Consider the following 27,239-nt stretch of genomic DNA (forward strand, 5'->3'; position numbering starts at 1 on the left):
ACAGTAGGAGCTATTAAAATCTGTTTACGATTTCCCAAAATGGCAAAACAGAGGACATTTCAGACCATGTGTAGTCATACTGGGAAACACAGGGAGAACAGGAATTCCTTTAAAGATAAGAGCAATCTGCAGAGCTGGAACAGTTTCATACAGAACGTGATTCTGGAAGAGCTTCAAACAGCAAGCCTGTGAGTTTAAACTCTTCACTAATATGTGAAAAGAAAGAGGTACTGATTATCCCACTTACTGCTTCCAAAATTTTTGGAATTGGTGACTTCAAAGCCAGACTACTGGATTTAACTGGACTTAATTGCCTCCTGTTTTGATGCAGGCTGGCAATTTCTTTCTGGTGTCAAGTTCCTCTATTACAAAAAAACCCCCAAATCAACCAACCAACCAACAAACCAAAAGAAAAAAATAATCTTGGGGTGGGGGGAAAGGAATAGTACCTTGGCATAACGTTTTGACATCTCAAGGGACAGCTTTTCTCTAAGGACACAAGGCTGTATCACTGACAGGAAGCAAGCACATGGCTGCAGGGTATCAGTGGAAGTTTCAGTTCTTGGGCAGAGAGTAAGTGGCTTTCTATGTGTCAGAGGATAAAGAGGAAAATAAGAGTAACACAAGCTGATTGTAATGGCACTCTGTATCCGCTGAGGAAAAGGCATTCTCACCATGAACAGAAAAGCCACATTAGGAGGTGTAAGTGGAAAGCCAAAGAGCAGAACTCAAGAATGAATGTATTGGAAAATAACTGAACAAAGCCTAATCCCACTTCTCAAAGTGAAAAAGGGCTGCTCAGACCCTTCCTCCACCGTAATCTTTGCAGCCCTGTTCACCTCTGACAAAATGGTGATGCCTCATTATCAGTTTGGTGATGTGGCCAACATACCTAGGTAGCAAAGAAAGAGACTGACCTTCATATTCTTTTGATTTTCCTTCTGCTCCCTCTCCCTTAGCCTAACAAGATGCTTAGGCTGTTCTCCAGGGGGGCGTGGGGGGATGTGTGGAGAGATGGGAATTGGCAGCCATGCACAACAAGGGAAGCAATGACACAATTTCAAAAGTAGAACTAATTCCAGATGAAAAATTGTTTAATCATTAGTCTTCAGGCATGGGCAAAGTAAGAGTTTTGTAAATCACTGTATCCTTCAGTATTTCATAATCAGAATGCTTTTCACAAACACTAAAAGAATTTTAAGGGACAGGTTTATGGAGCTAGAACTAGGAGGATGCAAAATTTTGGATATCATCTTATTCCGCTAGAGGAAAAATAACAGCACAGAAATTCCTCTATGCTGCATATGCTGACCCCTGCTCAAACCAAAACCCAGAAGCAATAAAAAAATCTTGCATGCTCCTCCAATCCCTGCTACACAGCCCATGACAAATTAATTGGCTGAGATTTAACTAAGCCACACTAACAGGCTTAGCTCTATTTCATCAGAGAAATTACTTACAATTCTATGCAGACTCAAAAGTTTTCAAACCTTTCAAATTATAGATCTCTTGTATCTTATGTTACACAGTGATGGCTGTACTGCAAAGACAAGCTGGGATATATTTATCTATTGAGAGAAGTAATTCCTACCACTGTAGCTCTGCTGTACCTAATGATGTGATAAATGCCTCATTTTCAGCACCTTTGAGATAGCCACCTTGAACCTATCTTCAAAGATGATAAGAGTTAGGTCACTGTAATAATGCAAACACACTGGGAAAAATATTATTCTATGATGACTTCCAGAGATTAATTCTCTTGTGGAAAATACTTGCAGGCATCCAATAAAAAGCCTCAGAATGGAAATTAAAACAATTTAATAGATTCGACTTATTCCATAAAGATCATTTCCTTAAGCTTACATATTCTATCAGATTCTCTGAAAAAACAGCAGAGAGAGAAAACTGGTAATGATGTGTGCAATGTTATTTTGGCTATGCAGCATTTTTATCCAACATTTTTTTCCTACTTATTTTTTTCTTTCCCTTTCATTCTCATGTTGGATTATATCTTCAGAAACAAAGAAGTGGGGAGGGCTGAGGTATGCTGAGAGAATATTTGAGGTATATCTCTCATGTCTTATTTAAGGCTGTTTTTGTAAACATTTTTGCTTGCATACTTGGCACCTAGTTCAAGACACACAACAAGCCCAAGATGCAAAAAAACAAGGTATTCCAGTTGAGATGGACAAAAAAAGAAGAAAAATCTGACACAATGCTAGTCCTCTTCATGTGTGGAGGTGTTAAGGGTAGCAGCCAGCATAAAGATCAAGTAAAATAGAGAGCTGCTTCCAGAAAGAAAGGAGGACTGCCAAATGTCCCTACTGCATACACTTTGTTTGATAGAATACCAACATGTGTAAGGCTGGCATCCATTGTGATCCCATCAGGCATATCAGCCTCAACATATGGCTTGAACAACCTACAGACTACACATTCCCCTCAACTCATTCTGTAAGTAGCAGTTTATAACTAAAGAGGCACAATTTGCTTAAAAATTAATCCTATTCACTTGCATTTTTGTCTCATGAGTGAGCCAATCACACAATACTCAAGAGAATAAAAATTGGAAGGTGAAATAATGTTGATGGTTTCCTAATTTCTAGTATTTGAAGAGTAGTATTCATTGGGCTAAGAAATGTTCCATCCAACATTAACTATTTGCTGAATATCATGAAGAGAGTAAAAGCTCAATCACATGAAAATCTTGAGTGCTTAAGAACTCAATGCCACCAAGCAAGTATTTCAACCCTAGGATTTACTGTTCCCACAGCAGAGCCCAAGGAAGAGAAGTAACATGTGTTTCTCTTCCCCTTTGGTGCAAGGTCAGCAGGCGTGATGTGAACACAATTCACAAATGGCTTAAAATAAGCCTGGCTCACTTTGCTTTGAAGCAAAAGGGAAGCATCCATACGGGACATTTCACTGTCTCTTTGTGGGGCCTTCATCAAAGTGTGAGAACAGCCAGCATCAGAGCCAAATATTCCATATGTTCTCACAAACCCAGATACTCACAACCCAGGTTTTGCTCATGCCACAAGACCATCAAGGGATGATTAAGTGTGGCTGAACTAGACAGCAGCTGATGACAGCTTTATCACGCCAAACAAACACAGAACAGCCAGGCCATCTGTGTTTGTGTGCTTATGTTTAAGATTATTCAAACAGTTCAGAACACCTGACAGAAAAATATAATAAATTATGCATCAAATCTTTCTCTCTAGATAAGTGTGTCTATATACGTATAGGCAAAATAGCACTCCTCAGTGCCTGACATATACATAGGATGGGTACAAATCAATGTTTAATTTATTATACTTCTATTTGTAATTTGACACTTGTGCTTTGAAAGCTAGGTGCTGCTCAGGATAATTAAAGCCATGTATATGTAACTGTTCCCCTTGGGAAATTGTTGTTTTCCTACCCAAAAGTGATTCCTGCAAAAGCTTGTTCAGTTATTCTTGTGTTATGGAAGGCTGAGCAGGGAACAAAGAAAATAAAGTCAAAATGTATTGTATTTGCATTTTCCTCTCATTTCACTCAGTGGAATAAGAATTATGGAATCACTGCTGGCCTGGAGAACTGGAACAGTTTAGAGAGAAGTGATTTGGTACTCTCCCATGCCTGATGGAAGATGCAAGTTCACATTCCCCTGGCGTCTTAGCATCTCAGGATGTTTGGGGAAAGGTTTTGAAAGTACATAAACAGGAGAGAAATATTATTGTCTTGAACTTATCAGCTGTCCCTGAGTATGCTGCAGTTCAGGTACTGAAGAAATCCCCACAACCAGAAGGGTGCACCAGTTGAAAATCTTTCAGGTAAAAGGTGTTGAAAAGTAATCAGAAAATGGGTTGGCTCCAAGGTCAGGAGCTTCCTCCACAGCCTGAGAGCCAGAGCAAATGCACAGAGTCCTCTGCAAGCTGAAGTTCAGAGCCTTCTGAACTTCAGATGGTCAAAGCTACAAATCAACAAACAGCTAAGGGATACCTTGGTGCTTTAAGAGACAGGTTCACACTGAAGCAAGACACTTACACCCACATGGACTTAGATATTTACACATGATGTAATTTACACAATTTTGTGATGGTATCTTGCACCTACAGAAGCAATCTTAAAATAACCCATCTGGCATAAAGCAGTCTAAGATTGAGAATAATTATTGGCTGCTGGAACACAAAAAGTAAGGTGAAGTATCAAGCAAGTGAACTGCACCAAAATCCAAAACTCTGTTTTCTTATACCCTTAGTACAAGTCCTACAAAACCAGTTGCAAAAATAAATAAATAAATAAATAAATAAATAAATAAATAAGAAAAAAGCCTGGCAGAAGCAGAACACTCTCAAAGACTCTCAGCCCCAGGAGACGTGCACATGCATGGCAGTGCAGTTCCCAGCCCTTGGCTGGGTTCTTCAGTCCAAGCTTATATATTCAGATAATGAACTCCCTGATCTAGATTATAATACTCTTACCCATGCTGAGGTTTTATTTATGATCCCTCTGAACCCAACTTAAATAAAATATCACTGTCTCATTTTATCAAGGCAGCAATGAGCGTACCATAAAAAGATTAAATGATGGAGAAGACAAAAATTGGAGCATTCACGTAGATTCTCACCAAGGAGCCACTGGTTCTGAGACAGGTGCAGCTCAGCTAAAAATAGAGTTTGGTATCCCTGCATCATTCAGTGCAGTCTTAGAACTTGATGGAGCACCTGATAAGGGAGACATTTTAAAGACAGGTAACAGGCAAAGGAAATTTCATTGGAGGTAACACTAAAACACTCTGAAGGTTTTTGCAGCCTGGGAAGAAAGAGTGCTCTCCCTCACCCAGTGGCCTGACAGGCACCCATCTGCCACAGAGGGACCTTCCCCAGCCACATGAAGTCTTCTGAATTGCAGCTCAAGCCTTTTTCAAGATGAGCATCACTCGTCAAAAATCCAACACAGGAATATTAAAAAGCAGCATGGGAGTCGTTCAGTGAAACAGTGCAAATATGTAGTGCTTGCAAAAATGCAAGCATTCCTCTCATCTTTAATAATTTCTATTTTGAAATCCTGGATTGAAGATCTTCGTTTCAAAAATACCTCCAAGAGACTTGTGCATCCCACACCACCATTCTGTGTCTTGCATGGATAAATCCATAACACAGTGAGGCACTGAGAGCTCAGAAAGAAAATTCACAAAGAAAAATTATTACAATGGATGCCCCAAGAAAGAATTAAAACCATCAGCAAAAAAAAAAAACCCACAGAGAGGGCTTAATGCCACCTGGTTTGCCCCCTCAGAGCAGCCTCTTTAAACACATTCTCAAACTCACCATCCAGTTAAAAGGAGGTAAATTTAGGGACTTAAACTGAACATTAAGAGATCCCTTGAGAAGACAGCTATTGATCTCAACTGGCAATATATGGGAAGGTAAGTACCTAATCTTAAGGCAGTGCACACAGTGCTTATTTGAAAATCTGTACAAAACCTCAAAAACTTACCTCATTAGGTTCTGGAATAGGAGCTTATTTCCTACTCCTATTTAAGGTTATTTTCTACGTATTTCCTACTCATTTAAAGTTTCAGAGTTGCAGTAAAAAAATGACACATACATCTAAAATTAACTACATAGACACATCTTAAATGTAACTAAATCAACAAACTAGCAACACAAGGAATAGCAGACAAAAATGAAAGGATTTTTCAAAAGTTATTATAATGTCTTTAAAGCAGTTCTGCATATTGGAAGTGCCCTGCAAGTCATGAGTATAACATGAATGATTGGACTAGGAAAGCATAGTCAGAGGGATAAAGACACATTAGGAAACAAAGAGGTGACCATAATAAACAGATGACCACGTTTACTCAAGATAAAATGAAATCAAGTTAGAAAGTTTAAAACATTAGAAATAAAACAATGTTTTCTATGTATTTGTGGGTAGGGCTGAACTCAAGACGAGCTTTTACACAGAGTTTTTCCAAGGCCTGAGTAAGATCTTTGCACCACGGATGCTAAGCTGAATGTTTTCCTCCTAGCATAATTCAATACCTGATCAATTCTCCCTTGAAAATAAACTAGAAACCATGCTGTGAGACATTTCCTGACTAGGAAGACTACATCATTGATCTCTGCATTACATCCTACCAAGTACCACTTACCAAGTTAAGACATTATATATTTATTGTCAAGTATATCGAATTAATTACAGAATAAAACCACATTTCATCTGTCCTGTTGCTCAAAGAGCATTGTAGAAACATAACTGATAAAATGCAATACATCAGTGCAAGATGACTGTCCAGATTCAGAACAACCTGAAACCAGAAAGTCTTCCCCTTGGGAAAAGCTTGAGCATACTCAAGAGGGTAGAGTTTTATTATCCTGAAGAGAATCTCTGAACAAACTTGTTTGATCCAGCCTGTAATACAAAACACACTTTTATGAAACACATATACAATGACAAAATGCAGCAAGTCAAACCCCTCAGAAGGACCTCAAGAAATGTCACTGTGATCCCTAAGAAGAACTGGGTCCCAGTAAATAAGAGAGCAAATGCAGCACGGTTAAACTTTAATTATATTTGGCTCCCTCAAAACAGATGCTCACAGACAGATTTCTGTTTCACCCACTAATGACTGTCATACACAATCATGTCACTGATTTCAAAGGGCTGCAGGGTTCACACGCTTGTAGGCAAAACCAACAAGACACAGCTAAAGAATATTCACAAAATCCAACACCCAGCTTCATCCAACAGGGATATTCAGACACTGCAAGAGAGGTAGGAGAACCAGACTTTGTCATGCTGTTTCAGGAAGAGGAACAATTGTCAGACTGCTGGTGCCTGTTACAACCTCTGCATGTACGAGCAGTGGCCCTCCTGACTGTGCTTGGGAAGCCACAGTGTGCTCCTGTTCACTCTCTGTTCTGGGTTCCTGGATCATCACATACTGATGAAAGGATAACAAGGTAGTGATATGAAAAGACAAACACAGGTAGGCAGGGGTCAGAAGGAAGAGGTGCATCACAATAAGTGCAGGGGAAGGAAAGCTGTTGGGAAGTCATACCGGCCTTGGGTATTTCACATTGTCCCAGAGTACACCCCCTCCCAAGAAATCTGTTTTTCTGATTACTTCAGATATGACCCTCATAAGATTTTAGAGTGGGCCTTGGTCAACTTCAGCTGTCTGTTGCAAGATCTACAAAGAATACAATGAATGGATGCACTCATTCCCAGTTTGAGGCTGTGTCTCTCAAGCTTGGGTCTTACCAGCTCAGATGAGAACACATCAAAGTGGAGTTTGAGTGTGGAGCTTGAGTCTGGTGTTATGCAGTACTGCTGTCATGGACCTCATTTCATTCATTTTTATTAAAATCAGCTTGTTTTTCTTGCAGCTTAAATAGGGAAGTAAGAGGAACCAGAAACAAACCCTTCTGTCCCACTCCTTCAGTTCCGGGGGTGGACGGAGCCTTAGTGTGACTACACGCCAATTCCTACATACATGTAAGAGTCACCACTGATTTTAAACGTTCTTCAAATACTAAGTAGAGATCAGACTCCATCTGTGTAACTCAGCTCTGCCCACAGCAGCTCTTTTTTCCCCACAAGGCACTAAATTACTCCAGCACTGAGATAACAAAACCAGTGCCACCATCTCCAAGGTGAAAGCAGAGCCTAGATTTTGCAGAAGAGTAAGCTGCCACCTCTCACTTTCCATTATAACCCACTTCCTTCTGTAATTCTGCTGTGCAGGCACCATCTGTTTCCCCAAGGGGAAGGTGCTTGCTCTTTGAGGAATGTAAAAAAAATGTTTTGAGACCACAAGTACTCCTTGTCCATATATTTACACTCTCTGTAAATCTCACCAATACCCATCCTTTCTATTTCAAGCTCCTTACAGTGGTACCACAAGAAAAGAGAGAGAGAAGGACTATTAAAAATTCATCCAATTCTTGCTGATCTGATGGAGAAAAGGAAGAAATAAAATTTCTAGAAAGCATTAGAGTGCACAACTCATTACTGAGGAAATATTATTGGGTCACTCTGGCCTTTAGAATGAACCATTACATTTCAATGAAAAGTATAGTCCATATTGTGTCGAGAAAACCCTTATCTATTACTTGGAACAAAGCCCTGGCTGCCAATTGATTGTGGCCTGTGAAGGCTCCAAACGAGATGGGCTTTGAGCCAGAATCTGTTCACATGCAGAGGAACATCAGCAAAACCAGCCAGTCAGGATTTGTGTCACAACAAGATCCCTGCTACAAATCTGATTATTTGCACAGTGAAGGAGGAAGAAAAAGGAAAAGTGGAACTAATTTTCTTTATGAACTTTAATCTTCCCCTTTTATTCATATTTAAACTTCCTTCTTGCCTTATCTTGTCTGCTTTGATTGTAAGCTCTTCAGGGCTTTTTGCACATTTTCAGTGTCCACCACAAGATCAGCTAATGAGTCTTTAAAGCATTAGTAGGTTTCACCTCACTTCCAATTCCAAAACTGCCTTAATCCTCAATGGACTAGTGATATTCTGATGTTAATTTTTAATCGTTTTCATCTAGAGCTCGTTTCACTAATCCTTATGAATCAATGGCTTCACAACACTGAACAAATTCAAAATACAGCAAGCTGTTCTCCTGCTGGAAGAACAACAGTAAAGTCAAAGGCTGATTTTGAACACTTTTCACCAAGAGGCTAAAATACAAGGGCATGCTCATTCTTCTTTTCTGAAAACACAGTGGCTTTGGTCAAAGCCTGCTTGGCATTCTGGGACTGAAAAGTGCACAGCTGACCCCTGCTGATCTCTAGTTCCGACAGCAGAAAAGCATGAAAATGCAGCATTGGCATCTGCCAACTGTTCTTGGGCATCCACAGACAGAACAAGATGAACCAATATGAGTTGAGAGCCTTAAAATATTATCTGGTCCATATTATTTTCATCTTAGGCCTTCATTTAAGCCTGCAATTTAGATGATGACATGTTTCTTTCCTTTACATAAATGCAGACGATATTTTGCACGTGAAAAGTTTGACATTAGCAGAGTGAATTATAGGGTTATTGATTTACTCTGATTTCTCAAAAGGTTACTGTGATTTTTCGCTGATCAAGAGACATGATGTCACTAAGATAAATGCTTCAGGTGCTATTAACGACATCTCCCAGTGAAACATCAAACATTTTTACACAAAGTGCTGGATGGTTACTTTCCATTTTAAATCCATATTAAATTCCATATTAAGGAAAGGTTACTTCTCATGTCAAAGCAGGAAGTCTGTGACCTTAATGGTTTTGCTTTGCATTATAGTATAAATGTAAATGCTTGACTTAAGCAACACTGATGTGCTACTCTTCACAGCTCAGAAATCAAGCATTAAAAGGCACATGTAAGAAAGCTTTTTCCAGGTGGTAGCCTTTACATCTGCTGGCCATCTTGTTCTTTCAAGGGAAAGAGATATGAAGGAAAAGAAGCTACCAGCAAGACTAAATGCAATTTTAATAAAAAACGAACTGCTATTTTATATCATGATTTCAGATCATTATGATATCATGATACAAAATGATGAATGGCAGATTTGTGATGACTCTGCCACTTTTTCCCATAAAGATACTGAAACTGAAAAGAAATTAATCTAAACCAGACTACTGCTTACTGGACCCAAACCACTCTAAGCATATCTGACATAAAACACAGAGGTGATGACTTCAGTTCAAGACGATAGCCCCCTCTTTTTAGACACCCTCATTCATATGCCACACGATGGCATCTACCCTCTCCAAAGACTTGGAGGCAGCATAGAATGAAATTCTTGTCTTCAGGACTCATGCATTTGTTGAAAACATACAAGACAACCTCATCTTTCACACAGCCAACTACAAACTCCTACTGGGTAACTTGAGCTTGTTGCTCAAAGGACTTGACTAAAACGATGGAGTGAGGGGGTGCAGAAAAGCTACAACCAGTTATCATTTGATCATGGAAGGCCTGGAAAGGGGAAAATACATCTTTAGTCCACCTTGACATACATGTATAAAGACACAATTTTGGTGACAGGGTAAAAAAATCTAAACAAAGATTAACAACCTGCAATGGACTATGCAAATGAAGTCCTTGTAATGCAGTGATGCATGAAATCTGGATCTGAACACATGCTTTGGAAATCCAGATCTGAAAGCAGATGCATGTGTGATGGCACGAGACTGGTTTTATGTCAATTAGTAAAAATGCTGCACTGAGGGAAGAAGAGGGGGATGCTGGCAGACAGCTGAAAACAGATGTGAACAAGCTGCCCTTTCCCACTCACAGGGCTGACCTGGGTGCTCAGGAGGACTGCCCGACCGGTGAATGAAGAAGCATGGGAACTCAGACTGCTTCAGTGAAAGGAAATTTGCACAAATAAGGATATCCACAAAGCAATGATTCCTTTCTGTCAGATTCACTGCATTGCTGCTGAGGTGAGAGCATTAAAACTAAAGGGCTAACAAGATTTACTACCACTGTAAGCAGCTTTCAGAGTTGGGTTATCTCAGTTATTTAAACTAATTAATCTCTGGTTTTTATTGATTGTCATTTTAATTGATTGTTCTTTTATTTTTTTTGGCTTAACCCCTGATATGATAGACATTGAAGAAGGCTGGCGAAAATGAGATACACACAGACTGGTGTTAGGCTCCTCTGTAACCCAATTCATTGCTTAGAAGAAAAGGGTGCTGCTACCTGGAACAGAGTAGCTGGATGATAAACAGCCAGTGACTGTGGACCATTTCTTGGGAGGATCACTGACAGGCTGACAGCTTTCAGATATATATGGATTCATGTATGGGAACAGAAATTTTTTAATCTAGGTACTAACAATTCTAGTAAAATATAAGGATCCCATAGGAACTGTGGAAATAAATAAAAAGGTCTTGATCAAAATCCAAGAATAAAGGAATGGGAGCAGGGCAAAGATGTCAATGAGACAGAAGTCCAACTGGAAGGTTACACGCACCAGCAGTCCAGCCATGGCACAGTATTTCACAAACTTTAAAAAAGGACAGTTTTCAGCTGGTATTGTGGAAAAAACAATAAAGTGGCTTTGCTGTATATGTGAAACTAAATGCAAGGTTGAGGAAACATGGGATATATGGGAAAAGGCAGCCCTGAAATATAAAAAGTGATTAATAGACTAGATCACTGCAGCTGGAATTAGGTGAGATTTCGAAGGGAAATACAGAAGGATGGATGAGATGGTTGACACAAGTGTTTATCTATGGTATAAATGCTCCTCATTTGAAGGCAGATAAAACTAATTGAGACAGATGAAGAAAATGCCTAACACGAACTAAAAAACGATTGCTTGTTTCTTTGGGTAATAATTTCAACTTTCCAAATCTTCATAGCACTTCCAGTTTGCTCTGCATTCAGCAAAGTGCAGAATGCACATCACCCGCTTGTTATTTCCTCAGCTTATATTTTTCCCTCCACAGGTCTGTGCAAAGCTAATTTGCCTTTTACTTACGGATTCTGAGAAGTTTGTGGGCACTGCATTCACACTGCCTGCTCTGCTGCAAAAGCAGCTATCACCAAAACACCCCTGACACTGCCTGCAAGACATATTAGCAAGCGGATTTACATCTGCTTGTGACTCCTGTGTATTTTTTTTTTCAATTCTACTATATGTGTCCCACATACGACAATTTTAACACCATTTTCAGCATTGTTTTCCCTGGATCACATCTGTATCATGCAGGCAAAGCCTGCATTTATTCTCACCAATAATTTACAGCTGCTCTCAGCATCGAGCACTCAATGCACAGAGACATGGACCTGGGAGCAAATATATCAGAAACATCCCTTCTCCTGGATTCCCCTTTTGCTCTTCAGTTAAAGGCACTTCTGCTCTGGCAGAAGGGGCATTCGTGCTGGTGGGCAGTGGCAGATGGGCAGCAGAAGTGCACTCCCACCCCGCACCCACTCCTGCCTCCCCACATGCTCCTTGGAAGGCAGGGACCACTGCTCTGCCCAAGACTCATGAACAGAAGGCTGCCTGCTCCTGCACACTGGTGGCGTGGCCAGGGCTAACCCTGTCCTTAAGTGGCAATAAGGTCAGGTGGCATCCTGTCGCTGTGGGGCTTTCATGGGCAGGGAGGAAGGTGTGGGCTGGCTCCCTCTGGTCAGCATCAGGTTCACATGATGTGAATGTGCATATGCCCTCACTGCGGCTTTTCTTCCTGCTTTTTAACAGCAATTGTTCCCATCAACCTGTCTCTTTGAGAATGTGTCACATTTTCCAGAAAATAGATTTGGAGGCTATCTAGTTGCTCCTGTGAAATAGATTAAAAAGAAAAAAAGTCCAGTTCTGGAGGATTCAGGTTTTTGCTGAAGGTTCTGACAACATAAATCCAGTGCCTGGTTTGGGTAGCACGGCCCACAGTTGAATTTGACTTACAAAAATAAACATAGCCCAGACTGTATATGAAATAAATACTCCTACTGCAGAAACAGTATCACATTTGAAAGATGACTGGGAACTGTGCTGCCTGAAGCACTGGTTCCGGTAATCCCAGGGATCACAAAAGCAAGTCTACTTTATGATTAATTAGAAAAACAGAAGAAAAAAAATAGGTGGGAGGAAAAAAAAAAAAAAGGCCAAACATGCTGACTGCTATGTTTGGAAGCTACAATCAGGTGCCTCCAGGGAAATGCAGAGCTCTCCTAATGATGAACCAGTGAGACTGACATTAGGAGGTACCACATCCAGGTGTGAGATCCTACACAGAATATAAGTTACTGAATGAATAAATAAATACATCCTTAGTGGTTCTCAGAGATAAGCACCCAACTTATTTGATACTAGCTGATGAGGCAGCCAGAAAAGAAACAGCACCATCACACAGAACCATGGCAAAGGAGGGTCAAATGGTGGCAGAGATACTCAAACTCTGCCATGTGTTATTGTGACTCAGGAATTAGGTGCAGTAGCCCATTAAAGCAAGATGGCAGTGAGAAAGATGAAGCCTCCCCAAATGAGAAGAAACAAAGAAGGATAAGATGTTTCATCACAGCTCTGAACTTACGCCCCTGAAAGCGCCATCCATGTTGAGCTTTTAAGTGCACACAGCCATGCTGCTTCCCACACACTTCAGAAACAGATGGATAGGTAAGTCCCAGTTAGGAACACTGACTGCAGGCCAGCCTGATTACAAAGCCCCTCTGTAGCTGCCAAGAGACAGCTGCTAAGGGGCAATTACCAATGATCAGGCCATGTAGCCAATCTGCTGTGCTCAAGGGATGATGGCTCTCAACTCCAAGCCAAAAATACAGCTCCTGCCATGAGATGCTTGTTCTGTGTGGTCCCCTCCGCAGCTTTGAGGAGGAGGAAAGCAGAGACAAAAGGAAAAACAGAGCACAACATCCATGTCCCCAAATGCTGTGTCTGCACGAGATATTACAGACTCACCCTCCTTCTGTTTATCTGGGATTGTTCCACTTCAGCCCCCAAAACAGGTCATAGATTTTAATCCTATCAACTTTCTTGACTTACTGATTTTTTTGCATATTTATTGTCAGCCACTGTTTGACTTTAATAAAGATTTACTGACTAAATACAACAAGTTTCATGCCCACATTTCTGGGGATGCAGTGATGGAAAATATGAGCTTGTGCATTTGTTTCTTGGATAGCCAAGAGAAAATGTTTATATTTTCAATTTCTTTTCCCCTCCACATTTTCAAACAAAACAGGAAATCAATCTCTAATTGTTATTTCTTTAAATGTTTGCTCAACAATGAATTTACTTGGCCTTTTTTACAGTAAATATCACTTGCTTACATGTGAGAATTACTCATCACTGCCGAGCGGGTAATAAAATCAGGGAATTAAATGGCAGCAGTGGAGAGGAATCAGCATGTTCCTGCATTTGGTGAGCTACATCCCATCTTGGTACAACCTCACTCAGAAGACAAATGTGTGCTTTCACCAGGTAAGTATGTGGCCTTGACCTTAACTCTTCTACTAATTTAACAGAAAGAGAGTAAAATTCTCAGGTCAAGCAGTAGGTTGCAAACCACACAGAAAGTGCTGACAGAGCTATTTTACCTGCGCCTCAATATTTTTCAAGTGACTGATTTTAGAAATAAATTGCTAACAATGCAACTGCAGGAATATCATGTTTATTTATTCTCACATCAGTGACTGAGAAGCTGTAAATAGGTGTGACAGCTGCTGCATCTCCTCTGTTGTCATCACTCTGCTCCTCCTGTGAGACAGGCAGTAAACAGGATGACTACTATGACTGACAGGAGCATAGTATGATCCTGAGGCAAAGAGCTGTACATGAGCTCTATTGCTCCTAAACCGATGTCAGGGTTTCTGTCAAAATCAGCACCCAGAAAGACGCTGCTTATTTTTGGGGAAGAGCACACCCTGTTCTGCTTGTTGGCTGAGCCTTACTGAAATGGTGCAGAGTCTGAAAGTCCCAATTTTCCAAGCTTCTGTAAGATCACCTGCCAGATTCATTTTGAAGGAAATGACACCATAGTTAAAAAAACCAAGCAGCAAAACAAAACAACATAAAAATTAGAGCTCCACAGTCATGAATCCAGTACCAAAAGACAGGGCTGTAAGCTTCAAGCTATAACTTCATTAATACCCAGAAGAGGGATGCTCTGGGCATTACCTGCCGCACCACCTGACTGCACATGTGGCCTAAGAAGGATTTGCTGCTTTGCTGCTGCAGCCAATGGCTAGTTTAAACTTCCACACTAAAAAAGCGCCAAACTGGGAATCAGTGCTCACTAAGACACTTATCCCCTCTGTGGCATCGTGGGACAGTCCTGCCTTCCTCTCTGTATCCTTTAATTTCAGGCAAAACTTTACACTCTTCATGAAAAGTTTTGAGGTTTATGAGAAGGAAAATCACATTAGAGGTTGAACTTAGTAAGTTGTAGGTCACTTCTGGATGCAGCAGTTGAACAACAACCCTGAAATACAACAAGCAACAGACACAGCTGTACTGTCTCTGTTTGCCACCCCAGGTGTGCTTGCCCATGCTGGGCCAGCCTGGCCACGCAGCAGCTCTCAGCTATGGTCCCTCAAGACCCTGGTCGTGCCACAGTCCTGCTGGACAGAGCAGAGACACCACAGATCATCACAGTGTTGGGGTGCAAGGTCCCAGTCATGTCTCACCCAAATTGACAGTATATGCCCAATGGCTGCTTATACTGTAGTGTCCCTGAGATCTCTAGAGTAAGTATGGAGATGAACCCATACCTTAAATGTTACATATTTCTCTAAAAAAAAGATATCATGGATGTGGTGGAGCCCAGTTGAATTACCAGCATAACCTATGGGCAATACAAGGTATGGAATATTTTTTTAATAATTAAAAAATCTAACACTAAGAAATTATTGAATCTGTTTGCATTAATGAACTGATATTCTTGATTAGGCAAGGCTAAATTTAGAGTGTAAAACTATATGATTAGTTTTCTAACAGCAAAGACCAGGTGGCTAAACAAGACCTAAGTCTCCTAAGTATATTTATTGTCCTTTAGAACTCAGTTTTAAGATTTTTAGTAACAGTTGACTGCCATTTCCAAAGCCAGCAGTTTTAGAAGTAATGAGCTATCCTCCAGGAGCTGGCCAGCATTCTCTACACCAATTCAAATCAGACCATGTTGTGTCCTCAAGGAAGACAGCAGAGTTTGGCCAAACCTACCTTTGCTTCCTCTTCTCATTTCCCTTCACTTGTCAGCATGACCCATGGCATATGCTGGCACCCGAAGGCTTTAAGGCGCAGCAAGGGATTGTTATCATGGCAGCCCAGACAGCAGCTTACATCAGCACGTTGTCTTCTGCCTTCTCTATGCCCTCCCTTCTGCCAGCCATGAACCGTGCAGACCAGAGGTCAGGAGACAAATGTTTTAGAGGCAGCAATGTTTATTTAGTCATCCAAATACCTGTCTTTAAAGCACTTTAAAGGGTATTATGTACACTAAAGTGATAAGCAAGATATGTACCATGAAAACCACCCATGCTGAAAACTACAGCTGGCTGGGTAAAGAAGGTTACCTGTGAAAGTATAAAGGACAGTTGTAAGAGAAGTCAGGAAGTGCATGTCTCTTCTCACACTTGATAAGATTACAGGAGAAATGAGTTGCAAAACTACCTTGGAGAACAAGGGAGAGAGTGAGCACAGCAATTCAATTTCTTCTGCTTCTGTTTCATGTCCTTGAGAAATGCCAGAGAATGCACCAGGAGAATAAAACATCTGCCACCCTGACAACACATTTCACCGCCTTGCTCATCTGCACAGTTTCACTGCATGTTCCATCAGACGGCTCAGAGACCAGCTCAGAATGAACCATTTCACAGCCTGGATCCTATCACAGAATAACCATTTGGCATGCCTTTATGTTAATAACCACATATTCAATGAAGGTGACCTCTAGGTCTGTGAGGGGAAAGGTATCATAGGACAGGCAAAGAGAGAAGAGTGTTTGTGAATGAATTTGAAATATCTTTCTCACAAGTGACTACTGGGCTCAGCATCTAGAGGAGAATTCAGAACTTTTTAGATTGAGGTTGTAAGCTGCTCTGCTCTAGCTGAAGAACAACCAAAATATAAAACAGAGCAAAGGAGGTGACATTTCCATTCCTGATGTTTAGAATCTACATCAAGTGCCACTCAATTTTTACTAACTTGCAGCCCAGTAAAGACATACTAACAGGCTTCTATCTTTAGTAAGTCAACTGAAAAGTTTCTGCCATGTTGCTTACACTTTCACTGACTGTAGCATTTTAGTTTGCTGCTCTGATGCATTTGCATCTCTTGTCCCTGAACAGGAGAATTGTTTATTCTTTTGTGCCCATCTTCCAGAACTAAATTCAAATTTCTGTAGGACTTGGACTCAAGCTGGTGCAACTATAGCTTCTGAAATAATTTGTAGAAGGTAAGAATGGAGGATATGAGAGATGAAGAAAGAAGATATCCAAAGAGGACAGCATACCTGAGTTGGAAGGAAAACATTTTACATGGGCACATGAGAGAAAAGCCATGAGAAAACTCCTGAGAAAAATCCGTAAAAACGTGTGTGGTGCATCAAGGAGGGTAAGGTAGAAAGACAAAAGGAGTAACCCAATGTATTTCAAGTGGAGCTCACTCTTAAAGAAGAGCTATTATGATACCTCAGAATGCTTTGGCACTTACTGCAGATTATCAAGGTATTTAATTATATATTTCTAATCTACTACTATCATCTAAGCAGAAGGGAATTTTAGAGAATTACATACTTTAGGCATGCACTTAATTAGGGTCTTAGAAATTTAAAGGTGATCAGCTGCTCCAAGTCCTTGGGTTCAGCTGACATCTCAGAAATCCTTTAAAACTTTGAATTTTAATATTTTTTGTTTGTTCCTCAGTCCTGTTGTTACTTTTTCTCTCTGAACATACACCTCAATACCTCTACACATCAGTTGAAGAGACACAGCTGTCTTTTTCCCATCCATGCAGTGACTCTGGTGTTAGTATCTTTTATCAGTCACAGAACCCAGTACACCATCCCACATTTTGCAAGTGCTCTTCCAGCTGTTTTGGCAGGAAAAAAAAAAGAAAGCCACAGTGGAAGTTTGGTTTTGTTTTAGCTATGCGGGCTCATTTCTAGGGTGTTCCTTCTTTTGTAACATTTGAAAGGCTTGCAAACAAAATTACAACAGAACCAGCTGAGGTTAAAAGCTTTTAATACTATTACTTTTAAAAACATTTCCACACTAGAGATAATCACTTTGCAAAACAAAAGGAAATGCCCCTGTATCCAGCAGCCTGCTTCATAGAGGTGCTGAGCTTTTAATAGTAATGCTTTCTAATTAGCTGCTGCTTGGCAGGTTTGGGCTCTGGCAGCTACCAGGAGTGTGCAATTCAGCTTTCAAAATCGGAAGACTAAGGATTCAGTGTAAGAGTAGGTGTCATTTCAAAAGGCTGGTGCTGTGACTGTGACAGACTGAGGGCACTGAGTGGGTGTGTGAGCCACCAGGGGAACAGGCAGGCAGCGAGTACCGCTCACAGCACCAGTTCTGGCTGCTGTGCACTCGTGGTCGTACTCGCAGGGAGAGATCTTCCACCCTGTACTGCCTCTGCTTCCTGTAACCCTGCCAGCACTTCAAAGCACACATTCAGTAAGTGCTCAGTGCTCCTGGTCTTTGTGTCAGAGCTGGCCATGTTTTCTGCTCCTATTCAGAGCCCAGTGTAAGGACAGGCATTCCTTACTGCAGCACCAGAGTGAATAGGACTGCACACCCTGACCATGCAGCACCTTCAAAATAGATGTGAAGGAGTTCACACACTTCATTCTGACCCTTTTTTGTTCCAGTCCCAGTAACTCGCATATGCCATGTCAGGATCCTGTTTGCCAAGGACTTCTTCCATTCCATGGAAATGAAACAATCCCGATGTGTTAACCAGCACAAGTAGATCAAGCCACTGATGAGTAACACAACTATCATCAGTTTACAACCAACTTTCAAGTATGAACTTCCTTTCATACTTGAGCATGTATCTGCTGGAAAGAAAGTGTTTATAACAATCACAGAGAGCCATCAGTATTTCAAAAGACACCATTAAAAATCATCATCCCTATGAGCAGAGGAGGTGGTTAATAGTAATTAAGGATACTATACTGATCAAACCAAGATTTCTGTTGAAACAACAGACAGAGGACTCCAATAAACCTCACTAGCTCAGGTAGAAAATGCAATTCATGACTGAAAACACTTTCAAGGAAACTAAATTCCAGCAGAGAGATGTAGCAAACTAAGAGAGCTGGTCACTGCTGAATTTACTTGGGTTGCTGCTCTAATTTTCTGCTTTCCACATCACTGCACTCCATTTGAACAGTCTAATCTTTGATCAATGATTTAATTTGATGGTGTATGGTCACCAAAGCATCACACTGCTTTACTTAATCCTATACAATGCTTTGAATCATTTGGAGTGTTTTGCTTTTGTCTGTTACGGGAATGAGGTTAGGAAGGTGGTGAAGCCATTCAATTTTCAACAAAACTTAAACCAGAATCTCAACCCCCATGTTTGCAGCTCATCAATGAATTGAGAAATTCATCCTAGATTAGCCAAAACCAAGATAACACCAACAGCACCACCACTGCCACCCCCAATATATAACCAGTTAAGATTTTCTAGCCTATGGATTCTGAGGACCCAATTGGGCTATCCAGCTGCTACCCATTAACTCCATTCTCATCAAGTCTGCCAAGAGGATTATTGCTCAGTACAGGACAGGGTTGGGTTCTTACTGTTCAAGAAAAACCAGGCACCTCAACAAGCAAGATGTTTGGCATGAATGTAGTGCTTCTTCGGTCTTCATTCCTCTTACCTGCCATCTCTAGCTATTCTCTGTGTACAACAGGACCCAAGCTACTGCTGCAATCAACTGTGTTGTGAAATGCTTTATGTCTGTAAAACATGTGAATGTCTATTTGCTATTATATTACAAACCTCCTTTCCACACTCAACAAAGATGGAAATATGTGACATCTGCTGGTTTTGAAGTTTTTAGCATATAACTGCTGAAAATCATGTAAATTATTAAAAAAAAAACCCAAAACACAGAATGTCACAGAATTCATCTCACAGTTAATGGGCACATGAAACACAAATTATTTCCAGTTTCTTCTAACCCTCATTGTGCAAGGGTACACAAACACATGTGCCACATGAGTCACATCCTACTTTCCCTTCCCCACCACCCACTTCCTACCACATCCTTCTCTTCCAACATTCAACAGCTACTATGAGAAATTGGTCGTGCTATTAATTGACGAAAGCACAGTCACTCCAAAACACCTAATCTCAGGGTTCCCTGAATTAATAATATGACCAGTAGTAGGCTTCCTCTTGCTCTCCTGGGATATTTTCCTATGCATTGCAAAGCATTCTCTCCCCATCTGTGCCAGACTTTAAGACCCCTCATTTTAAGCAAGTGGACGGTCCTGCTGATGTTACCGGAACAATATATATGTGTTCCAAGTGCAGTAAATGTTTAAGTGTTTTGCTGGATTGGAATCACTGCTTTTAACATCTTCTGACAGCAATTACAAGCACAATCCCAGAACAACGGCTCCTTCCAAAGTGCAGTAGCAACACTTTATAAAAACAGTATGCCCAAATCTCCAATGAATTTTCAAAAGCTTTGCTGGAACAGAAATTTCTGCTATAGAAGACTTGGCAATGTAGTCTCCAGTGTTACTGCAGCGACAAGAAAAGTGCAGGGATTTTTCTGGTTCCCCACACTAATAAAAATCTAATGCAATTGTGCCAAGCAGCCAGCAGAAAGAAAATGATTCTCACCTCAACTGTTGGCAACATCCTGTATGAGGGCACTGATTTCTCCACACAGAACAGGATTTCTGCAACATCTGGATTACACAGCTGGTCCCTCTGGCTGTGCTATACCACAGCAGGACATTGGGACTTAAGATTGAACCAAAGCATCTGAGAACTCCTTAGTTACACTCAGATCTGCTCTTTCAGCCTCCTGATGCTTTGATTCTATTTATTATAGGTCAAGACATTCTGGAGGAATCAAAGAATTCTAGAGAGAATGACTTTAACCTTTGGAAGAAAGCAGAGCTGGTAAAGTAATGGTCAGTGCCCTATTATGCAGATAAGTGAGCACTGAACTGGTTATGTAAAAGAATGACTACAAGATTCTAGCTAACATTATTACTGTTTAATGCTATAGATCAAAGAGGTTTTGTCTTAGGTCTTAGATTGTAATCAGGACAGCTTTTGACAAGGAGTTGTTCACGCATCTTTAAATCCCAACTCTCCATTGGTTTGGCATAGAGCTTGCTTTTTGGTGATCCCACTTTTTAAAGAAAAAAATCAGTCCTAAGCATACACCAGTAATGTCAAAGCTTCCAAATGGCCACCATTTAGCACTGTCAAGGATGGACTCTCCAAGTGCAAGCATGACTGAAAGGTCTTTCTTTGGAGCTTTCTTGGTGGCACATGTATGGACACAAAGACACATGCAGTTCACGTTGAGCAAGCAGCCTAGATTCTGTTTTGAGCTGGTGGGAATAACCTACCAAAACCACAAATCTAAACTCTCTCTTTTTTAATACCTTCAGATTACCCTGCTGTAAGAAAGAGCACACAGCTAATAAAGGCTTTGAATCCCTCTTGACCCTCAAGATGGAGAAGAGATAAAGAAATAGTGGGAAAACAAATGCAGTATTATCCTGCACTCTGGTTCCTCTATGCTGATACAGCAGAGTACAGCAGATCCTAATTGTGTATTCTCTAACATAGAAATCTCATTAGAAAGGAATTAAAGGATACTGGACCTATGTCTGGCATTTCTGGAAATGCAGCAGCTCTCTTCAAGTGGCCAAGCACACTCTCTATGCACACACCAGCTTTGCAGCATGCACATGGGCTGTCCATGTCAGCTGGAAAATATGAGTATAAAGCTGGTGAAGGGTCTGGAGCACAAGTCTGATAAGGAGTGGCTGAAGGAGCTGGGGTTGTTTAGCCTGGAGAAAAAGGAGGTTCAGGGGGGACCTCATTGCTCTCTACATCCACCTGGAAGAAGGTTGTAGCCAGGTGGCGGGGGTTGGTCTCTTCTCCCAAGCAACAAGTGACAGGGCAAATTTGAAACAGCCTCAAGTTGGGCCAGGGGAGGTTTAGATTGGATATTATTGAAACATTTCTTCATGCGTAGTGTTGCCAAGCATTGGAACAGGCTACCCAGGGAAGTGGTTGAGTCACAAGCCCTGGAGGCAACTAAAAAATGTGTAGATGTGGCAGTTAAGGACATGGTTTAGTGGTGGACTTGGCAGTGCTACATTAATGGCTGAACTAGATCTTAAAAGTGTTTTCCAACCTTTAAGTGACATAATGACAATGATGCTATGATTCCATAAGTCAAAATGAAAGGCTATTTTAAATCAAAGTTTGCAGAATCTGCTATTATAATATTTTCTCGTAACTAACTTGCATGACATTATTGACCCTAAATGAACTCAGTTTATCCTGTGTATTCCAGGGCTTTTCAGAAGTTATATAGCTCTTAATAATGTATCTTTCATGTGGAAGCATGGACTTGTTATTCTGACATGGCAATAGGGAGCTATATGGTTTCTTCAAGATGCACCAGCGCTCACCTCCCTTTTCTGGGGAAGGTGACCTGGATTACTGCCAATGCAATGAAAGGTTTAAAGTGGCTTGAATGATCACTGACCAGACCTGAAGTCCTAGAAGAGTAATAGAGAACACAAAAGGAATGAAATTTAAATGAACTTTATTTTATGATGGTTTTGCTTTCCGTATCAAATTTGTTCATTTGTTTCTCTAGCTCCTGAAGCATGGCATCATTTTTCATATTTAAAACAAATCCCCATCACTCCAATTGAAACAAAAGGTTATAAAAATACAACTTTGAATCATTAAACACAAAAAATTCAACTTCCTGTACTTCAAATACTCAGAAATTGTTTACAAATTGAACATGGAGAATCAACATCGACTAATTATGACTTAGTAAAAAAAAATCCACAGAAACGGCCATATTCCCAAGGCTATTGCTACCTTTTCCCTGTTCTAAACATATAAGAAGAAAAGACCATTTATCTAACAATTAAAATTTTATTTTTACTGTAGGGAGACGTACCCGACCATAAAAACACTGCAAATTAAGGAAATCCAGTCAGTGCTCATTTTCAATATGAAACAGAAAATACAGGAAATACTTCAGGAAAATTAAATTGCAAACATAAATCTTGAAAAACGTATCAGTAACATTTTGACTGCAGGTGCTGCCCAGCTCATATTAATTTTGATCATACTGAAGACCATGACATCATTTTTTATTCTCCGTCTTCCTGGTTTTTTTGCCACTAAAAGCTTCTATTTTTTTCAAGTTGAATACATGTTTCAACCCTGCTCCCACTAACATTTTTTTCATCAGCTGGCTGTTAAATGAATATTAATTTTAGTCTGTCAGAAGCAGGGAGGGGGGCAGCTCACCCCTGGGCATCTGACAGCAACCCCCTAACCCCTCCTAAAAGCATTGAGTGCTCTTAGCCTGGATGCAGCACTCAGCACCTCCCAAAACCGGGCTTTTATGCTGGAAGGAAAAGTCTCTACCTATGAGAAGTGGCTATTTCTGAGGTTACCTAGACTACAAGAGCACTCTGAAATCACTGAACAACACACAGAAATGAGCCAGTCATGCAGCTTAGCAGTGGCTCAACATCTTTGGCACAGCATCTTGAGGTGTACAGCATTAATTAAAATATGGATTTAAAATGGAAACCCACCACTAGCTAATAGGCTTTGACTAGGTCTGAGTCCTGCTCATTAGCACACAAGACCTTAAACCAAAGTCAATTAGAGCACCAGCAGAACAGAGGACACCTAAGCCTACACAATCAACTACTGATGAACACACTGATGCAAAAAGGCTTATTTTAACAACAGATTTAATAGTTACAGTCAAAAGCTGTTCTTCATTGCATAGCTAATAAATACAATACAGCTGAGGTGTTCAGATGTGGTTGCTTTGGCTGCACCTAGGAGGCAGCCAGGTTTTAACTCTCCATAACACACTGTAGAATCACTGAGGCTGCAAGTGGTAACCAAACTTACACGCACCTTCTGCTTCTGTGTTTACATCAGAGGGGCTCTAAGGTACAGGTCATTTATGGTGTCTCACAAGACATCTAGCAAAGCCAACTTGGGTCCACAATGAGCAGTGCAAAGGTGTGATAACACACAAAAGCAGTTTATAGGAACATAAATAGTCTACAGTATCCAGTAAAAAATAAATTAACTTGAGAGGTAACCATTGTTTGTATGCCACTAAGCATCTCAGTTCAGGTATTACCTATTTTTCTACAAAATATTAATGTATCTGGTATTCATCAGTTAAAATGCAATACCTGCTGCAGGTGGATGATAATGAGAGTGATAAAGATGCTAATGAGAGTGACAGCAGAGTATTTTTAAAAGTGATTATGAGCAGGAAGCACAAGTCAATAATTCTCATGTTCTCACACATCTGTTACTGAAGATCTCACTGGACCACACCACCAGAGATGCTACAGAAATGATTAAAAAAAAAGACAAAAAGATATAGCAGTGAAAAGAAAGCTGAAGAAAAGCAATACCTACATTAAAGGAGTGACACACTGGAGGTTAAATGCCATTATGGTGACAGGACTGGAGAGGGCTGACAGTTCAGAAGGGTACAAGAGGCCTGTGATGGGCAGTAACAGAGATAAGTGCAGCATCCATATACATGGTGACCTAACAACTGGATTAATTTCCTTCAGTAGAAAAGGAGCCAGCTCTCCTGCAGCTCATGAAAGATTAATTACACAACTATCCCCTGGAGGAATTCCCCACATGCCCTGTGCTGTGCAGACCCAGTGAGCCCTGTGCCCCACTAGGAGAGACCTGACAGCCCTGACTGGTTCCCACCTTCTCACCAGCCAAAGGGCTTCGTGGCACACAGCTCCAAGGTATTCCATCCTTTCTTCCTGAGGTGTATTGCCTCACCTTCACCTCACACGGAAAAAAACCTATCAGTTGTCACTTCTTGTGACAAAGGAAAATAAATTAACCCCAAAGGATCAGGGAGAAAAGCAAATCTTTCAGTGTAAACTGTTGTACTAATAACCTTAGTAAAATACATTTGCACTGGGAACTGTTCTGAGAAAGCCAAAGAAACAGTGCTTTGTGGCTCTTCCAACACACAGGATTAGCACAGAAGTTATGTGGAATATGGGACAGCAAGCATAAGGGAGAGTACAGAAAGGGAATGGGCAGCACTAGTCCCAGCTTTGGCATGCTCCATTGTGATTATGGGTAAAACCTGCTGCTGTGCTGCACCTGTTTCCATGCTATGAGGGCATTCCACTCGAGCTCAGTGCTTAGGGAACAAAAGATGGACACATGGAGCTCACTAATTGTGCTGAGAAGGACCATAGGAAAATGATCTGACACATACAAAATTTCCTTTTGTATGTGTCAGATACTCCAGTTCCCAGGAAGATCTTGTATCAATAGAAATGATGCTTTCCTCCTCCCCATTGTGGTTTTCCTTAAAAAAAATTCTTAGAAACATGTCCAAAGGGAAGAGATGCTTGGACAGCCAACTGCTACCCTGAGAAAGGCAGAGCCTGACACCCCCTCACAAGTGGACTTTAGGAAGGGAACAAGACAAAACAGCCATTGCATTAATGAAACAGAACAACAGGGCAAGGATTAGATTTGGCTTCCAACAAACACCTCCAGCTGAGGTCAGCACTCAGTGTAGCAACAGTGCAGAAAGGCTTCCCTGGCCCCTACTACACCTCTAAACGGTGAGTTTATTGTTTTTAATGTTTTCTGGCAAAATCACAAACTTGGATCCAAGTCATTCCTGAAAAAAGCCAATCACACTTTGGTACCCATATAACTAGAAAAATATATCCTGGAAAAGGTAATGGATGGTCATTGAGTGTGGCTTTTTCTCAAGTGCAGCACTATCTGTCCGTTTAAAAACCTAATTCACCTGGATTCACCATGATGATTTTTGGCTTTGGGTGGCTTATAGCCCTTATATACTTCTCAGTATATTACGCATGAGTACATTGAACACCAACACCCACGATCATGCCTCGAGCTGGAATCCAGAACTAAGCTGCAATTTAAAAAATTTGTTCATGCAAACAGAGGAGTATTTCTATACACGCCAAGCTGGATTCTGTATGCGTAGACAAAAACTTAAAAAACCCCAAACCACAGATGCACATACAATCGCAGTACGGAATGGAAGAAAAGAACCGAAAAATCGCATCTCCGATTTTCATTTACAGCCTAGCCTCGGAAGATGAAGCGATGATGCCTCGCCTTGTGCAGCCCGAGGCCGCTGGCAGCGCCCCAGGGGCAGGCGGGGGAGCGGCGGAGCCGCGCTGGGCCCGCCGCCGGGCGCTAACAGGTGCTGCGCCCCGAGCTGCGCCGGCAACTTCTCAGCAGCGCTGCCAGCTCCAGCCGCCTTATTTTCTCCCTTTCTTTCCTCCTCCTCGCCCCTTCCCCAAGGAGCGGGGCCGCTCAGGTTTACCCCCCCCCCCGGCGACGCAACTTTGGAGCGGAGAGAAGCCGAGCGGAAAGCAGAGGAAAGGATGCGCGCCCCGCCGCTCCCGCCCCCGGCTCCCGTCCCGTCCCGCCGTCGCGCACCACCTGCGCGGCCATGAAGGAGAGGTCCATGGTGCTGCCGCTGGAGCTGCTGGAGGAGCTGGCGGAGGTGCTGAGGCTGCCGCTGCCGCTGCTGCTGCTGCCGGGGGCGGGCGGGGCGCGGGGGCGCGGCGCGGGCACCGCCTCCCCCAGCAGCGGCGGGCGCGGCCGCGGCAGCGGAGCCGACACCGGTACCAGTTCCAGCTCCGGCGGCTCCCGGCACGGCACGGCACGGCACGGCACGGCACGGCACGGCACGGCACGGCGCGGCTAGCGAGCGGCTCCGGCAGGAGGCGGGGGCGGCGGCGACCCGGCCCCCGCGCTGGGCTGGGCTCGGTCCGCCTCCGCGGCGGGGGGAGGCCGGGGCGGCTGCGCTCCGCCCGCCCGGCAGCACCTGTGGGGCGGCCCCGCCCCGGCCCCGCTCACCCTCCCGGCCGGCAGCGCTTGCGGCTCTGGAGCTGCTCGGGACCTCCGCGGCGGGGCCAGCCCCAGCCGGCACGGAGTCCCTCGGTCCCCGGAGGCTGTTTGCCGACGCGGAATGGCTCCGGAGCCCCGGCCCCGTGCGTGGCATCCCGCTGGCAGCGGGCGAGCCCTGGTGCGCGGGGAGGCTGCGGCAGCGGCACCGCGGAACCCTCAGGCTGGGTCCCGCCGGCCGGAACCGATGACGGGCGAGTGCTTGGGGGGCGAAACCATGAGTGATTAATGCAGCGACGGGCAGATGCGGCTCTGCTCGGCTCTCGCGGTGTGTGCAGGTCCTCTGCATCACACGCGCCTCTGAGATGCGCACCTGGCGGTCACAGTCGATTTCTTGCCCGGCTCGCTAATTCATCAGCCTGGTTTTAAAATACTCGACTAGCTCCCTCTCTCACTACGGCTGAAAAGAACTCCCGACGGCTCAATCTTACACCTTTTCATGGCTGAGCTGTTGGAACTTCTCAACTTCTCCTTGTTCCCAGAATTTACTGTTCAACACTACACAATAAACATATTTTGTCTCTTTTCTTATGCTTTTTCCTGTGCCTCACAGACACTGTT

The 27,239-nt window shown here is 42.3% G+C and overlaps 1 protein-coding gene across 2 annotated transcripts in view; it reads right to left on the reverse strand.

Annotated features, from left to right (window-relative positions):
* C6H14orf132 (chromosome 6 C14orf132 homolog) overlaps positions 1-26,315 on the reverse strand; it is a 41,222-nt gene extending 14,907 nt beyond the window's left edge. The window contains exon 1 of one of the 2 annotated variants that reach the window (XM_032110989.1): positions 26,211-26,315. In XM_032110989.1, coding sequence (XP_031966880.1) covers positions 26,211-26,237 — 27 coding nt within the window. In that variant the 5' untranslated portion in view covers positions 26,238-26,315. Of the gene's footprint in view, positions 1-26,207 lie in introns of both variants that reach the window. The other variant, XM_032110988.1, reaches the window with a different exon arrangement.
* Positions 26,316-27,239: the final 924 nt, after the last annotated feature.

The sequence above is a fragment of the Corvus moneduloides genome, chromosome 6 (genome assembly GCF_009650955.1).
Source record: "Corvus moneduloides isolate bCorMon1 chromosome 6, bCorMon1.pri, whole genome shotgun sequence".
Lineage (NCBI taxonomy): Eukaryota > Metazoa > Chordata > Aves > Passeriformes > Corvidae > Corvus > Corvus moneduloides.